At 39.8% G+C, this 18629-nt stretch overlaps 1 protein-coding gene across 5 annotated transcripts in view; it reads right to left on the bottom strand.

Moving 5' to 3' along the window:
- Nucleotides 1-3485: 3485 nt before the first annotated feature.
- DAZAP1 (DAZ associated protein 1) overlaps nt 3486-18629 on the bottom strand; it is a 36242-nt gene continuing 21098 nt past the window's right edge. For 2 of the 5 annotated variants that reach the window (XM_054013613.1, XM_054013612.1), the window contains exons 7-12: nt 16688-16770; nt 12970-13123; nt 11417-11446; nt 10767-10907; nt 9582-9764; nt 3486-4477 (exon numbers count right to left, since the gene is read on the bottom strand). In XM_054013613.1, coding sequence (XP_053869588.1) covers nt 4305-4477; nt 9582-9764; nt 10767-10907; nt 11417-11446; nt 12970-13123; nt 16688-16770 — 764 coding nt within the window. In that variant the 3' untranslated portion in view covers nt 3486-4304. Of the gene's footprint in view, nt 4478-6926; nt 7017-9581; nt 9765-10766; nt 10908-11416; nt 11447-12969; nt 13124-16687; nt 16771-18629 lie in introns of all 5 variants that reach the window. The other 3 variants (XM_054013614.1, XM_054013615.1, XM_054013616.1) reach the window with 3 other exon arrangements.

Raw genomic sequence — 18629 nt, 5'->3', positions numbered from 1 at the left:
CAGTTGTTAGCACAGGTTGATTCAGTTTCTGTTGCTGGGCAGAGCTACACTTCAAACAGATTTAATGGTTTATTAAACAAAACCTGTCCAACCATTTAAAACATGCCCCTGCCATGTTGCAATTCCAAACAGCTGAAGTGCAGGAGAACTGGAAAGCAAACCTGGTTTAGAAATTCAATGCATCCAGTCAAGCTTGCATCTCCAAGCTGCACAAAATACAAGATGAAAAGCACAAATAAAGAAGAGTTAAGATCTTCTCCATTATCCTGCCCCTTGTTGCAGTCAGTTACCCCAATGCAACATGAGAGTACAATGCTTCCAAGTCAGACGCCTAGGATTTTACACTCTTTGCTTTGGTTTAAATGACCAAATGTAAAATCCTTCCATTCTGATTTGGAAATATTTTCCTGCGCAAAGACCAGGCTAACAGTGAATCGAGACCCATGACATTTTTACTAAACTCCAGTCATTGTAGGAGTTAACATAGGGAAGGAAGAGTCTTGTTCACTGCAAGTAATAGCTAAGATTTTAAAGACTGAGAGCCACCGCTCTGAAATATCGTGCCCATGTAAAGGATCTCAAATTGGACACCCAAAAATCACTAGTCACTCTGGAAAATTTAGGTCTCTTGAGTGTTTCTTTATAGATGACCAGGCGAGCTAACAAATAGGTCTACGGTCACAGAATACTTGAATAACTGGGTCATTAGAGATGCATTCAGCATAGTTTTCAGAGTCGCAGCCGTGTTAGTCTGTATCTGCAAAAAGAACAGGAGTACGTGTGGCACCTTAGAGACTAACAAATTTATTTGCGCATAAGCTTTTGTGGGCTACAGCCACAAGTACTCCGGTTAGTCTCCAAGGTGCCACACGTACTCCTGTTCTTTCAGCATAGTTTTAAATTCAAACTTTTAAATTAAAAAAAAACTAAAGAGCTACTTCTGCCCGATCTCCCCACCATAGGCTGGCAGTGGAAAGCGAGCAGATTGCTGGCCATAATGCAGTTTTTGCTTTAAGCTTTGCGGTTCATCTTCTGCCAGTGCCTGCCGTGCTGCTGAGGTGGCATTTGTGACATTAACACAACAGGAGCACAGTGCCACTGCAAGATCTGCTTTCACTCCCCATTTAACAGTGATTGGACAATACGGACACAAGCTGTTTAACATTCAGAGACCCCCATGCTTTAGCACTGAGAATCAGTGTAAATTAATCCACTATAGAAACTAATTTACCAGCTCCAAGAACAGCCAGAAATTGCACAGGAACCTGCTTCACATGGTCACTCCAGTTTTTCCTTTTGCAAAACCGGGGGCTCAGGAAGAGGTGCAGAGGGGACTACAGCCACCATTCTTCTCTGGAGAGGGCAGAAATCTGGGTTAACCTCCCTATGCATTGTTCATCTATTCAACTAGGATAGTCTGTTTTCACTGTGCATCTATCCTACCATTTAAAATCCCATTTTAGCATTTTTCTGCTTGCTTCACCCATCAAAAAAAAAAAAAAAAAGCTAGTTCTACCCCCGAGTTATCAACGCTCAACTAAAGCACCAGGCCTGGAGTTAGCAGAAGCTAGTGGACTCTTGATGCAGAGCCTAGGAGTATCAGAGGTGAACAATTGAGGATGGAGAACAAGCAGCAGTGGTTGGGTGCAAGGAGGAGAAAGGCTGAGTGTTTAAGCAATACAAAGACAATGCAGAATTTAGCTTCATTTTTTTTTTGAGTTATGGTCAAGTTGAGTTATGGTCCAGTGACATTTAAAGATAGGATCAGAGGGTACTGCTAGCATCCAAATTACATACAGACATACACACACACAAAGGCCTTAGTTTGCTTCACTTGAATTGTCTCCTCCCTATATGTGTCACAATTTGTTATATTTGTACTGAGATTACAAGCATAACTCACACACAGCAAGTAGCAGCAGAGATGTGAAACGCTGCAAGTGAAATTTTCCAGCATTAATAGAACTACATCAACTTGTGTTCAGAAGCTTGCAACTAATTCATCCAGTCTCTAAAATTCTGACCCATAGCTTTCCCCAGATGTGCCAGTTGTCTCTGAAGTACAAATTACTGTGCTGTACAATGACAACACTAAAAGCAGGTTGGAGCCAGACATGCAAAGACAAGGGACCCAGCCCTGGCTTGCAATCTACGCAATCAGCAGATGAAAGATGGAAGGTTGAAGGACATCAAGAAGCAACAGGGCAGAGCTGGTGCTGCAAAGTTAGTTCTCTGTTTTAACACTAAGGTTCACAGGCCAAATGAAGTGTTCACAGGACTTAGCAGAGGCATTGAAAATTCAGGCTGGAGGGAGCACCTCAGAACAGGAGGCTGCATGGAAGAAAGAAAAGCAAGATGGGGGTTTAGTTACTTGCAGAGAGGTAGGCAGAAGCCAAGTTATGCAGGGCTTTGAAGGTAAGAACAAGGAGCTTAAATGTGACACAGAGGTTCAGGGGAAGCCAATGAATTGGTTTGGGGAAGATCTGGGCATAGTGGGAGTGGCTTCTGTAGGCGGAGATTTGTGGTAAATTCTGGATGTGTCGATGAAGTGTCACGCAAGCCTACAAGTTCAAACTAGTTTAGTTTGCATTCTGAACCATATATGAACCCAGCTCTGTGAAGGTGACACCACAGTTCATTAGCTCCCTACAACCTGCCCCGAAGCACTTTCTTGAATAAAGCAGCTAGCTCACATACCAGTTTGCAAACAATTGGAGTTTAATCCACTATCACTGCTCAAACCAGCACAAAGCTGATTCCACAGGAATTATGCAGTGGAGGATTTTTTTCATAGATCAGATCCTTGATACAGGGAGGTAAAAGGACCTAAAAATCTCAGAGGAGTTAGTCCCACTCTCTTCTTTGAGATGGATATATTCTTCCATTAGACATTTATGTACTTTGATCTCACCTCTTAAATCAAGAGCTTGTATATGTTTACATGTTACATTTAGGACTTAAGATTACTTTGCAGCCTGATAATCTTGAAACTTAACCCACCTTTAATTCTAGACTAAAGCAGATCACTGAATTAACATGCTAATGCACCGTAATGCATCAATTCCTGCTTATAGTCACGCACATGTAAGAGACAGAAGAGGGTTTTGGAGACTCATAATGGTATATTGAGTCTTTCACCTGTACATTACCAGTTCAAATCCAGATCAGGCTGGTACGGACCTAAAACTACTGAGGTTCTTCAGTAGCCTATGAAATGAATTTAATGGTCTCAGTCCAAATCCCACATCAGCCCAATCATATCACTTGCATTAATGGCTGAAAGGGCATGAAGAGTGCATTATGCTTTCACTTCTAGGCAGTACCTAAAGGTCCTGGTTGAGGCACAGAGCAAAAAGTGTGGGTAAGTGTGCACTGATGCTCTACCCACAAGGACTTCTTTTCCAGGGCTGTCAATCTGGCAACTTTCATGAGAACCCAAATTCACATGGAAAAATTTGTAAGAAAAAAAAAAAATGGAGACAGGCTTATGTTTCTAATCCAAATGTACTTCTCTTTATTCAAACCAGGGGTAATCACTGGTTAGTGCAAAATGCACCTAAACCTTTTGCCTGAGGGAAATCTACATCTTAACAAGGCCTCCGTTAACCCCTAATGAAATCCACAGAGGATTTTAAAGAGTTTGAAGCACAGATCTAAATGCTGTACTTCGTAAGTGACACTGTGCATCAACAAGTCTGCACCTGCATTGTTACCAGTTCTATACTGTCAGGTAACAAAAGCAAAATACACTCAGTAGATTTCTTCTTTTAACTCCCAGAGTTTCTGGACCAACTGCCCCACCATTATGTTAGAAGTAAAGGGGTTGAAACGGACCATCACTTCCAACATTGCTAACGGAAACCCTGTTTTAAATTAAAAAATAAGCCAGCATACATAGTAGAAAATTTCTCTTAAAAATTTCACAATCTGTAAATGTATATATTTTTCTTTAAACATAAAAGTTTACAATATACGGTAAAACAAAGGCTCAGGAAAAATAATTTCAAAAAAAGAAACCTGAAGTTTTGAATTAAAGCTGAAGACATTTTTAAAACCCTGTAGTTTGAACCAGTGACATTTTCTTTATTTGTGCTGATGGGTTAGAGAAAGGAATATATTTAAAACCTGCAGTCCAAACACCCACAGCGTTGCCTTCAAAAGCCATCCCCCCTCCCATTCCCCTCCCCCAATGTTGTTAGATTTTTCTTCCATCAAGTATGTGATTGTCACAAGTTCAGAAGTCTGGGATTCCCGGGTTCAGCTGCTACCAGATATCCCACTGTGGACAGGACTCCCTGCATGTGCTAGCGTCTGTAGGGGTGAAATCCTTGCACATTATGGTTCTGTCCTCGTCCAAAACCACTTCCTCCTGCAGGTGGGCCACTTGATGGTGGCACCGAGGGGCCTCCATAGGAGGGGGGCTGCTGGCTGGGGTCGGAGAAACCTTGTCCAAAACCGCTCAAGTCTTGTCCATAACCTGGGAAGAAGAGGAAAAGGCTGCAGTAAGCTTCTATTACAGTCCACACGCTCAAAGGTAGAGGCACAGCACCATTTCAAAACTGATGCCACACACACCAATGCACAGCCTTATGAACACACAATCATGTGCTGATCTAATACCCAGATGATAGTTGCTTTGACATTTGACCAAGTTATTTGGATTTACATGTAGAAAATACAGGAACTGATAAAAGGCAGAGAGGAGAGGGGACTGAATGCCTAATTGGAGATAGTGCTTTTCACTCTATAGCAAATCTTACCCAGGCTGGTGGTGACCAAAATGTCATGCTACTGCTGTTCAGAGGCTTATGTAAAGTGGGTTGGTAGTATCTATTAGTCCATAATGGATAAGTGTTCATATTAGCAAAACTAGCATTCTGTCAGTTTCAGCAGAGGTAGAGAAGATTAATGGGGAAACATCTGTCTGAAAATTTGACAGTTACTATAGTTGATGTTTGTAACTGAAAGGAGTTAGTGAGAGTTTGTGATTTTCGGTTTATTTTGTGTACAGCCAATTTTAGTTTCCTGTGTATGGTCAAGTTTTCCTTTGCTGAAAAGACCCCTATAAAGATAACCGTAGGAAATTCTTTTAAAAAGGAGTTTTAAATACTAGGCCCTGAATGTATTTTTTTTTAAGATGATGGTTGCATCAGAAACTAGAATTTTCTGAAATTGTCAATTAAAAAACCCAACTTGACAGTGTCCCTTTCAAAGTTTGTGGTGACTGGACTCCCATAAACTTCCATCAAATCCACAGACCAGAATCAGGAAGCTTTGTTATTGCTGCTATTGCCCCCATTATGTGGTTAAAAAGGGAACTTCAGCTAATTGCCATCCAAATCCAACACCCTACCCCGGCGTTAACTCGCTGCACAGAACCAGCTGAAATGAGCAAATGGTGTGGCAAGTTTCTTCTCAAAGGTAGCTCAAAAGAACGGCAAAAGCTATTTTATCATCAACTTCCCACATAACTTAAGCAGGCAGACTATATTTCCAATGTAGCAAAAACACAAGCAACAGATAAATAGTTATATTGGAATAGCCATCCCTTCTGTGTACCCTTGCTATTCATACTAACACAACTACTGAGTTAGTCTAAGCTGTTTCACCAGACTTACTCATTTTAAATCTAAAAGTGAGCTGTCCCTCTGTGAACTTCATGCTCATTTATTCTGTAAATCAGTATCTTTCTGACAGGGTAACAACTAGCTCCCTTTCCCTGAAGAGATCATAAAGGTAACTACAGAATCAGGAGACTTTTACCTCCTACCACATCTTCCTCCTGCCTTGTCAATGAGATTGTAACCTCCATTCTACGACATAATCTGGAGCTGAGGTAAGAGATTTTGGAGCAACAGGTTTAGAGTAAGCAGGATGACAGAGGAGACAGAGAGACAGCCTTTCAGTTTGGAGGAAAAAACTAAATTCCTGGAAGGCAAATGGATGTGTATTAATAGTAACTTACTAAAAGAAGTTAAGAAATCTAACAGAATATTTCTAGTGATTAAAATACAACCGTCAGTCATTACAATGGCATCAACGTGAAATTCCACTAGGCAAGACAGCCTTGGTAAGAATCCTAGAATTACTCAGTAGATCTCTGGGACTCACATTTTGTCTGCACAGGGTTAAAGCAGGTTTAACTCTGCTAATCCAAAGCAACAGTCTCTTGGCATCTCCTCGGTATTTCAATTCCAAGCTCTGCCTGTCTCACAGGACTTACTACCACTAACGAACCCAACGATGCATTGCGCATGGGCTTCCCTGTTTGAAGATTTCTCAAGCTGCTAATTCAGCTGTTTTTGACACAAAGATCAGTAGGCAATCTTAAATGCATTAATTTAATGCCAAGTGGTGGGGTTCGGAGTAAAGATAATCACATTACTCTCACCAGCATTATGGCTTCCAGTGAAGAGTTACGAAAACCAGAGCTCTGCTGGGTTGTTTGCCACAAAGGAATCCAGCAGTCAAACAAACATGTGGGGGGAGGGGGGCACTGTTCTTTCCTCCAGTGAACTATCCCACCATTGGTCTGCATTGTCACTTCCAACAGTGACACATAGCTGATTCACAACTCCAGAGTGACCTGGTTTCTAAGTCAGTTGTGTCAACAGTAGCAGGCGATACTGACTCTGTTGCTTAGGGTAACTAAATGCAATTTGCTTACACAAGACAATTTAAGTCTTGCCAATGCAATATCTTGGGAAGCGAACAGCAGTGGAGTCATATTCCAACGACGTGTTTTTACTTAGGCCAACTAACAGATATTTACAGTAGATTATCCTTGAACTGTAAAAAGCAAACATTTCCAAGCCACCATACTTATCTCACCCACCCTCAAAGAGAAGAGACCCTGAAAGAAACAAAAGTTAATTTCCCAAATGCAGATAAAGTAAGAGCATTGGTTGTAAATAGGCTCCACCTACCTAGGATATATCACTGCTCAGCCTGACCATAAGAGTGTAAACAAAGTATTGGCGCGTAGCCTGAAGGGTCTTGAGAATAGGTACCCAGCCCTAGTAAGAAATGAGGAGACCAGGGTGACTAACCCCAAGACAGCCCTGTACAGAGATATAATTTTTTTTTGGGGTGAGGGAGACACACCCTTGTTAGAGTTTAATTTACTAGAGTGTTTACATTTATCTCAGCTGTAAACATAGCAGCATTTATGATGCTGTGAAGCCAGGATGAATCTGTAAATGCCAAAACGATTAAATACTTTGATGCCTCTTTAAAGTCTATAAACTCTATGCATTTAAGTGAAAACATGAAAAATTTGTTAACTGCCTTTTGTATACCAATGCTGCTAGCTGAATTGCAAATGACATATGAAGTTCCAAAGATCTTAAAGAGGTTAAAAAGATCTTAAACACAGCTTTATAAACATGAAGAGGTTATTGACTTGGGTGGTGATATACTAAGTTGAACACTTCTATCACTGTGTACATATACTGTGAGAGTGCAGTCTTGTACAGAAGTAGTTTGCTTTCTGGCATGAATTTTGGGGTGAGAGAGATTAATCCCACTAATCCATTTAACAACATTATCTAACCCTCTTCCTCCTCCCAAAAAATCCATTAACCACTAAGGACTAACTACAACCAGCATTTTGCTGTAGGAAAAAATGTCTCCATGATTTATACAAGATGCAGCTGGTACTACATATTCCTTACACCAGACACCCCAACTATCCCTCACAGCATTGTTTTGAAAGTCAGTCAATTAAACTGAGTGGTGAATTTTTTAAAATGATAATTGGAGGTTACTACATAAAAGTCTTGCAACAGGAACTTTAGAGCAGAGTTCCCTGTATGGAAAGTTTATATATAAATCAATTATACCTTTGCTGTTTGGATCCATTTTAATTATTGGTATTAAAAGACTTGGCTACCAAGTCTGAGACAAGATACATTTGTATGCATCAGTTTTTATTCTATTGAGTAAATGTTTCCTCTTATATGTAACAGAGGCACATTTCCAACAAGACAAGAAAATCTTCCACCTGAAGTCAAATTGGAGGAACTTTCGATCCCAGCTACTGTGTCTATGACACAAGCTTAGGAACATCTCTGGCCTAGTCTTCACTTACCGGCTGGTCCGGCGGCACGCCATCGATGTTCTGGGATCGATCCCGGAAGTGCTCACAGTCGGCGCCGGTACTCCAGCTCGCCGAGAGGAGTACGTGGCGTCGACGGGGGGAGACTTCCGGACGCGTCTGGACCGCGGTAAGTTCGGACTAAGGTACTTCGAATTCAGCTACGTTATTAACGTAGCTGAATTTGCATACCTTAGTCCGAAGTCCGGACTAAGTGGGGACCAGGCCTCTAACTCAACCCATCATAACTAACACCCTCATCTTATGCATGTCAAGAACAACTGAAAAGCTGATCTCCTCCTATCAGGAGTCTTATACTTCAGATTTTTTGGACTACAGAAAATCCATTCAAAGAACTTTATGAAGCAGACATTTCGTAATGAACAGCTTCTGCAGGTATTTTATATGGGACTAGTAGGGCATGCATAAACACAGGGGAAAAGTGGTTAAAATGCAGGGACAGAGTGGCCATTCTTGATTCCTAGGCTCACCTTGCGTATTATGCTGCCTTCAGAGGTTACCAATAGCCAGCGATCAAGAAGGCGGCACACCCACCCAGTTAATTGGGCAATGCTGCTCATGGAAGGCTTGGGTGCAAGGATAAAATGAAAGAACTACTTCCTGATCTCCACAAATAGTCATCTTTCAGCCAGTAGCACGAGACTTTGACTTCCCATATTTTGTCTTACTGTAGCTAACCTACTAAATCATTCTTTATCACCTACTTTCAGCAATGAGCTCCAGAGTTTGATAAAGTTTTCCCTAGTAAGTATCCACTTTTGTTTTAAATTAGCTGCATCAATTTCAACAAGTCTCATGAAACAGGGACAAAAGGGGCATGCAGGTCAGATTTTGCTATACCCTTTATTATTTTTTTGTCTCAGTCAATTCCTGTTACTCTAGAATAATTAGATACTACTTTTAAGTATCACTGTTCTCCTTGCTGAGCCCACCCTCTTATGGCAAGCCCCATCACTCAATGATTTTCAGTGCCCTTTTCACTGTGCTTTGCTTCAATTCTAGTGCATCTTCCTTGAGGTAAGATTACCAGAATTCCCTTTGGCTGCTACTGTGTTAACCAAAGACATTTCAACAGAAAAGGAAGCAAACTACTGAGCACCTTGCAGTGTGAAATTGTTAGTTGAACAAAAAAGGGTTTTAATTTGAGCATTTGGGGGAATGCAAGTGGTGACTTATTCCACCACTGCACAGATCTTTAGAGAGCCAGTTATTTAGCGATTCAGGAAATGGGCAATACTTCAGGCAGAATAGGAATGAAACAATACTGTGATATCAGAGTATTGGATGTTTTGGGGGCCCTTGAGAGCTGGCATTCCCACCATTAGTACAAATGCTATCAGCATTAATACAGTGCTCCTGGAAACTGTGACTTTTCACCAAAACATTATGAATAAAAGGAAAGCAGAACCTTGGGGCTGAGGGGAAAGGTTGCCACTCTGAGTGTATTTTATATGCAGTTACTTACCAAACTGGCTATAAGGGAATTCTGGCTGAGCAGTTGGGGGTTTGCTCATGTCCTGAGTTGCCTGAGATGGTGGTGGTGGCGGTGGGAAAGCTAGTGGTGTTGCCCCAGGAGTGGCAGGTGGAGGGGGTACTCCAGGAGGGGCAAACTGGTCAGGTGGAGGAGGTGGAGCACCATATCCAAAACCTGATAAATAAGAGGCAGAGCATAAAATCTGTGACATGTTACGAGGCCAAAAGCACTTGGACTTTTCACTTGGCTTCAGAGTAATTTAACATTTTATTACTAAACCCTTTGTAAGGTGTCTACAGAAAAGAGATTACTACTTGTTGCCTGCAGCTGATGTAAAGGGATTGATTTAACCATCTCTTGACAGTCATCCTATCCACAGCTAAAGTCTTTTAAGAGATGTGAAATCTTATACCTGTTACACAGACTGCAATTGAACCATCTTACCTAGCAAAAAATAGCTGAAGAGGTAGACACAGGTACCGAAAGGTGTACTGGGGGAGCAGGGAAAAGCATGGTGAGACACCCCTCCAAAAAGCCTTTCATCCATCCAAATAAGGAAGTTGTCAAAAGCCTCAGGCTGCAAAATCCTGGACAGGCTGCAAAATCCTGGACAGGCTGCTTCCCCAAAGCACAAGAATCAGAACTAACAGGTGCATAATGGATGTGCAAGAAACTCTGTATAATTAAGGGCATCTTTTTGCCAGTTTTAACCCAATTGTGCATAGGAATTTTAAAGGAACGTAAAGGAGTTAGGTACCCAAATCCCATTTAAATTCAAATGAGAGCAGGATGCCTAATTTATTAGGCTAGAATTTTCAAGGGAGCCTGTGTCTCTAGTCTTCAACATGCAGTATTACTATCTTGAATACCTCAGTTCTAGAAAGGAGAGGTCAAAAATAAAAGTCCTCAGTCAAAACGTAATAATACCATAACCTCTCAGTTTGTCTAAGTATTATTAATATGATCAGAATTGACGGATTCAAAGAAACATGAACTGAAAATATACTGATTTCTAGTTACAAAACAAATATTTGAGTGGATCCACAGGTGGATCAAATGTGAAAGACTCCAGTGAATTCACAGAAAGGCATGAAACAAAGACAAACAGAACTGACTAAAACTCGTTCCTGTGTTCAATGGCACATCATTGGTTCGAGACTCACAGAGGACACTTACTAAATGGTGGAGGGGTGCCATAGCCCTGTGGAAACCCTTGTGGAGGTGGGAATCCTCCAGGAGGCGTAGAAACTATGTATGAGGTAAAAGGTGGTGGAGGAGGTGGGGCTCCTCTTCCTGGAGGAGGCGGTCCATACCCACCTAGAAAATCCAATACAGAGTTGTGAGAACAGCGGTGCCTTCATCTAAATTTAGCAAAGGCAACTTTTTAATACTAAGTCAAAATTACCTCAAACAGAATAAAGAAGTTGTTACCGTACTTGGAACCAAATTCTCGGAAACTCTAACCCCTCTATGGATACGAACTTTGGAAAATACTCAGAGAACCCTGACTGTAAATAGCTCTACAGTTCTCTTTTTTGTATTTATTTTCTTGATGGCCAGTATCAGTTTAATTGCATTATCAGCAAAAGGGTGTATTCCAATTCCCAACACTGAATAGTTAAGAACAGAACTGTTCCCCCTGCCCCATATTTTTTTCCAATACAAACTCAAAAGTTGAGTTTTAAAACTAGCTTAGAAGCACTGTACTTGAGAAATTTACAGCCACCATCAATTCTCATTGAAAAGCAATTTACATCTGCACTACCAGTTGGCCTTTTCTACAGTTTACAATATACTAAACAATCAAACTTTTGTTACCTACTTACCAATTGCCTGTCCAGCTGGTACCCACATTCCTAAAACAATGAAACAGAATGATAGTTTATCCACTTATATATTGAAACTGTTCTATTAAAAATGGCATATAATGCAATTCTGAAAAAATAGTGTTCTACATTGGTTAAAGAGCTAATGCAAGAAGTGTCCAGGAGTCTCAAAACTCAAATTACACTCACTGTTCAAATTGAGAGAATATTCTAGCGTTAAAAGTCATTCCATAACTTTGTTTAAAAAGACTAAGGATTGCAAAGGTGAAGCTATCGTTACAAGGTGTTTCAAATATAATGCTGATAAGAGTTATCATTCAGCTATTTCAAGTGTTTTAGAACCATGGAACCTCATTTTATATTTGCTGCAGTGTGAAGGTAGAAAGTTTAACTTATTTAACAGTCCTGCATTTAATCCCGCCCACAGACTGATATAATGATACCTTTCCCTACAAATAACCAAGATGAAAGTGATCTAGTTTCTCAATCTGAGTTTGCAGATTAGCAAATCTGTGCAGACTGTCAAAGCCTCAGGTGCATCTTTCAAGTTAATAAGTACCATGGGGAAACAGTAAGCCATCCTATGGGGGCATAATGGACAAGGTGACGCCACCCCCTATCCCCATGGTAATAATTTCTCATATCTGAGAAAGGCAGGTTATATATTCGGTTAGATGTCTCAATTATGCCACTTTATTTCTTCATATAGTATGAAAACATTCTTTAGATGAATTCAGCACATTTATTGTGTGTTCAAAATCTTGGGTTTTTTTTTTTATGGCATTCAAAACTAAAACAAGCATCTGCTCCTTCCAGCCCCAAAGGGCTCAAGCTAAATCAAGAAAATTATATGCATTAAGTGCTCCCCTGTATCACCACTAACAACTAACCCTAGAGCTGCTTGTTACTTTTCCAGGCTACACTAAGTAATGAAATACAAAGACACAAGATAGCCTGTTTTTCCTTCATATTTCACTCGTCATTTCTCTTGAAACTCATTTCAGATTTCATCTTTGAAAATCAGTGTTCCATAAATATTTTTAATCAGGGCCCCATGCCACCCACATTCCCACAGCTGCAGAATCATGCAATTCTCCCTGACTTCTCCCCATTACTGAGTAAAAAGAACATGCTGATTTGGTACTCCTGCTCCCCACACAAACAGAATGGATGAAGCACCAATCACAGTAATGATCCCCACTTAATCAGGATGGAGGATGTTGAGGAAACAGAACTTGTGCTGCCAAGACCCATTGATTTCTGCAGCATGTAACAAAAATCATTCTGAAAAAATTAAATTAAGGAAAACCCCAGGCAGAATTGGGGAAAACAGATGCAGAGTTCTTTAGTTCTCTACTGTGTCACTGCATAGATGGCTTCACTCCACTTGGAAGTATCTGTATCACTAATGAGATGTTGTTACCTTTTGAAAGAATAATGCAAGTTAAACGTGGTCTGTAACAAAACCATGGCTTGTGACAGACACTGCCAGTTTTAAGGAAGACAGGAATCACTGGCTCTGGCTCTCTGAAACCCTCCCAAAGAAAATGTACCTTGAGGGCTGTATCCTTGTTGCCAGGTAGGAGGGGGCTGACCTGCCCAGCCATTGGCAGCACTTGGCATGATCCGGCTTCCCCACTGGCTGGCACCTGGTGGCCCTGGGGTTTGGCTTTTGCTATCACGAGGTTCTGCACGTTTTACCTCCACCTAAACAAACAGATTAGCCATTTAGGAGATTATGTAGGTTAGTTCACCCCCCTTCCCTTCACACACACCCTTAATTACACTTAAGACTACACTTAGCACCTTATGACTTATGTCTAAATACTTAATTATAAAACTAGTTAGGCCAGTAATTAAAAAATGTTTCTCAGGTACAATAGATGCGATAGTAAGACATTACAAGTCCTATATCAACATATATTTAAAGCAAAACATGTCCTACAAACAATTGCTGTTCCATTGTATTAAGTAGTCATTTGCTTGCTCATCTTAAAGCAGCAGTACCCTCTTACAATGGCTCTTTGCTAAAAACGTATAGGCACAATCTTTTTAACTTAGTCTTTAGACTATTTTTTAAATGTTCACTGTGACATTTACAAAGAAGAAAACAATTTTAGTAAAGATCTTTCCACAAGCAAAGAGTCCACTCTGAAAAAGGGTACTAATGCTTTAACATTTAAGGATGATTGGGGTTCATTTGGAAGTTATAGTTTAAACCCACCCCATCTACCTGCAATTTCAGCTCTGTTCATACCTGAGAAACACACATTCGTTTGTTTGGTTTTTTACTTAGGTTTTATTTAAATGTCTAATGGAAGATAAAGACTTACCTTCCCCAGGCTAACGCTTAAAGAATCTCAATAACTCAAACAATGTCAGAGGGAATGGATGTGATAAGAGAATCTTACATTACATCTAACAAAAAAGTAAACAAACATGCAAGTAATAAAAATGGACAGTTGAGTCAATAAGAAGCAAATCTTCATACTGTGTTAAGTCAGTGACAAAAACCTTCCTGTTTTTAAAAGTGTTAATAATCCTCAGTGCTTAACTTATTTCATTTAAAGATAAAATGTCTTAGGGCCCCAAGGCATCAAGTGCATCTGACCTACTTAAAATAAGCTCCACATTCAATATAAACCTCAACCAAAAAATCCAGTTTCTGATTTAATGAAACACTCAGCGCTCATGTATGCTGAATTAAAGTCTTTTTTTATTTTATGATTAATTTTAGTGGATGCCAGAGTACAAAGAAAATAAATCTCAATCGCTAATTGGCCTGAGTAGTATGGAAAATAAAGTATTCAGAATTCTTCCTGCTAGGTCTTTAAACCATTCATGTTACAGAACAAACGGGAAATTGACACAGCACAAGGACAAAGGCCTCCCTCTCCTCCTCCCTTCTTCTGAAGATGCCCCAAGGACACTATACATGACAGTAACCAAACCTCTGTCAGCTGAAGGCCCTGCTAGAGAGGAACCAAGGGAATTTCTCAAAGAATTCAAATTAATGAGTCTTAACTCATTTTCCTGAAGGGAATTCCGTTACTGCTTACAAAAGCAAAGTCCTGCTCGTAATTTTAAATTTCTACTTTCAGTAACATATGGATACAGATTCACTTCAGCAATAAATTTTTAATTATAAAGAAAAGTATTTCAAAATCTTGAAGCATCTATTAATAATCAATTAAGGGGGTGGACCATCCAATGTTACATTTATCTAAATGGCAGAATTTCATTAACCTGTAAACCAGCATTTGGAAGTGTTAGACTCCTAAACTAGGGATTGGGACAACCTAATGCAAACAAATTTTAGGATCAAGGTGAGAATTCTAGACCTGCCCAAGGCCAAAGTTATAAACACTCAAAAGAGGAAGAACTACCTAGGTTTCTTTCATGCAACCGGGGAAAATACTGCATATATTTGTGCACGTTTTAGACCAGGTCATGCAAGAAATAGTTAAGGTAATCCCAGAAAATTATTTCAATTCTGATGCTGAGCCTGTTCAGGAACCACTGTATAGCAAATAGAGACCTAAAGAGGCACTATTAGTGAGTAGCAATTGATTGAAATACCTCAAGAACTGATCACATAAAAGATTATGACACTTTAGAGACTTACAAGGGGGCTCTCCACAGATTTACAGAACCATAAAAAAGTAGCCGTGGCATCCCTTGGTTCTGTTCATAAATGGCATACTGCCTTGCAATCTGTGCTCTAATTTAAGTAGTTCTTCCAAAGTTTAAGGTAATATCAGTGAAAAAGCAATGGATGTATAAAGGATAACAAGTAAATAAATGCTCCAATCCTGCAAATACACACATAACTTTACTCATGTAAGTAGCTGCATTGATTCAAATGAGATTACTCAACTACTCACAGTAAGAAAGTTACGCATGTTCCTCCTTCCAAGGTTTGGGTCAAAAGTGTGTTCATGCAGATAATTCATTTGTATTAATTGGTAAACCATTCTCTTTCTCAATGTGACTGTAGTTTCAGTGTATCGAAATAGGGTAGTAACCCTTTAAATACTTAATTTTTAACAGTGACTTTTTAAAGCGCTTTGTATAGAGCATTGTAATCTAACAATGCAAATTTTGCACTAACCCACAAGAACACATTACCTGTCAGCCAAAGAAATGCCTGAGAGATACTAGGCTGTAGAAATCTTTTGAATTCAACATGGAAAAATGTTTGAGTTAAAGGACTATGACAAAGTCCTTTGGTTTTGATGCAAGTTTCATTGGGTTACTTTTCATGTAGATTTTCAACAGCCTTCTAACATCTATGTTTTCAAATTCAGGGTAAGCTGTATAAAGCTGCAATATTTTTGATTTTACCAGAATTTCCCTTTTAGAAGCTGTGATATTCACAATATAGTTAAGATTTAGGAATTTCTCTCAGGAACTACTTGTTCATTTACTTTTAAATTTTCCGTAGGTGAATCTTAATGTTCACAGTTGATGATACAATCAAAAGGAGTAGAAAGGCGGAATCCCTCACCTATCAAACCTCCTTGTGCTGACAACACAGTATGAAGATGAAACAACCAGAGGTCACTTAACTGCATTGTGGTTAAATACTATATAGAATATGTGGGTTCGTATCAAAGTTTCACAGTAAGTGACCCAATTTTTAAAAAACCAATCCTTCATGATGTTTTATGGTCTTTTTTGGGTTAAAGTTTAGGACTATAAAGGCAGATCCCCTCAAAGTGCCTCAAAATTGGAATATGAAATGCACATCTGAAGGAGTGGTATGTTAAACCGAGCCTTAGCCAGCTCAGAGATTTCACTGGGATCTCAATTTACAAACATATGAGAATTAAAACTAACTTCTATCCCTGCTGCTGAAAAGGACAATAGTGAGCAGTCATGTAGCAGTGCATAAACCATGACTATTCATATAGGCAATTTATTCAGATACAAATACTGCTCAAATGGAGCAGTTTGCTATTTGTATAATGGTCCAGGACTCATCTGAACTGTTTAAATAACTTGCATAAATACTCAGGCCTTCAAGGTCTGTTTCCTTCCCATGGGATAGGCAGCAAGTTAAGGAGAGGTTCCCCTCATATCCATTGTCTTATGCAAACTCAAGGGACTTTCCCCATCATCATGGACAAAGCCCTGAATTTGGATTTTCTTTAACTTTTTAGGATCTCCCCTGTTTAAACCACAAATTACTGATTCTATTTCACCAGTGAAATTGCCAATTGCCCAAGACTTGGTTTTGTCTTAAGGTAAAATAAAACTACAACTACACACTTTTTTGCCCATGATGTCGTGAAAATGCATGTTGACAGCCTGGTCCACTGATTGTTCGTCCTCGAAAGTAATAAATCCAAAACCTAGCCAACGACGAAGAGTGAATCAAGGTAGCAGGGTGTTGTGACACAAAACAGGATGATGAACAGTATTAGGGGCGGACCAAGGGTTCAAGCAGGGGCTTCAGATAACCAAGGCTTGTGTTATGAAGTTCTCAAAAATCAGTCCTCTGAGAAAACTGTAGTGTGTACTTTATATATAAATTATCAGGCAACTAATGCCTCAGCTTAGTTTCATACATGCAACATTACAAACTGAAACAATTAAAATCAATGTTTAGCTTCTTGTATCTAATCCATCCACTAAAAGGGGTGGAGAGATAAACACTACCACAACCCTAAATGTTACTGTACCACAACTTCTAAAAACAATGTTTGTGGAACAGCAGGTTAAAATAAGGCAGCTTTGCTCTCATCCTTGAACCAAAATATATCCTAGGATTAGGAACCCAGGTAAAACTTACACTTATTACAGTTACTAATGCTGCAAAGTAACCCCCCCGCTCCTCCCCAAAAAATATTGTGCGTGTGTGGGGGGTATTTACTTTCTTGGAAAACAGTACAAATTTAAAGGAAATTTTTTTGAAATGTAGCTGATAAAGCATGAGAATTTTTACCACTCCATGGATGAATGATAAGCTTCAGAAACTAACAGCCTAGGTCAGAGATTCTCAAACTTCTTACATCTTAACACAGAGAGCACTTAATGGACATTACCCCTGCCAATCATAGCTCTCCTGTGCCAAATATAGCAGTTGCCTGCACAGCAAACGAGAAGTATTTAGCTGTTTAAAGTAACCAGGGTTGCCTTAAAAACAAAAACCAACCACTCATGTCTCTTGCTTGTCAATTCATCTCTGCCCAATCTGTTCTGTTACTATCCCTTCCGCTTGCTGCCTAGTTCCCTCCTTCTTCAATCTCAGTATATGTTCCCCAGGAGCCTTTTGCCTTGCACATCTCTACCACTGGTGCTCTGGTGTTCCGAAGGGTAACTCATTTCCTCCTCTCACCTATAGCAACAATCCCACTGGATCCTCCTAGAATCCAGCTGCTTTTACAGGCAGTTGGGTTCCAATGCCCATAGAAGCAGCCAGAAAGGAGAAGATACCAGCACCATGTGATCTGAGAACTCTCTGCAGTCACAGTTTGAGAACCACTGCGCTTAGGCTGTAGCTGCTGACACTGCCTAGAGAGTGGAAAAGTAGTGGTTAATTTCACAGAACATTAAGGCTGAGTCATGCCATCAACCACTCACTGCTGGTGGAATAACCAAATCCCAGGAAAGGTAAGAACACATGCAGTATATAACAGTTTTGCCATTCTTTAAATTAGCTAAGGGGTACAGCAGTAAAATTAGAAAGAAAAAAAAACCAAGGTGCAGCATCAAAAGCATATGGAATATGGGTGCATTTCTGCTTTTCTGAAACCCAAGTTTTCCCCCTTGGTTTGCATTTTGCTTTGCAGCTAGTGCTGACAGCAGCCATATATTGCTCTAAAGCGTTAAACAGAAATACAGTATCTATAACAGTTAGTGTCTCTCTAAGCTTATCCAACTGGGTTGGGTAAGCCCAAAGAGGCCTATTGTAGAGAAGGTTTATATATAAAATACACAAAGATACAGGCCAAAATAGATTCCAGCAGGTCAAATTCTGCTGTCAGCAACAAGAGCAAAAGACATCACTAAAATAAAATTAAAATAAAAGGAATAAACTTTTAGCAATTCCCACACACAAGAGACTGGCAGTATAAACGAAGTTTTGTTGGTCTATGATGAAAGCAGCCTCAAAACTGAAAGCCGCATTTCATCAATATATTTGTCTGAAGTTAACTGGAATTCTCAGCAGCACTGGAGTAGAAAGAGGACACATTCAAAGTCTACATTG

Source organism: Malaclemys terrapin, chromosome 24 (assembly GCF_027887155.1).
Source record: "Malaclemys terrapin pileata isolate rMalTer1 chromosome 24, rMalTer1.hap1, whole genome shotgun sequence".
Taxonomy (NCBI): Eukaryota; Metazoa; Chordata; order Testudines; family Emydidae; genus Malaclemys; species Malaclemys terrapin.
The sequence above is the reverse complement of the archived record's forward strand: the minus strand, read 5'-3'. Positions and strand labels throughout refer to the sequence as shown.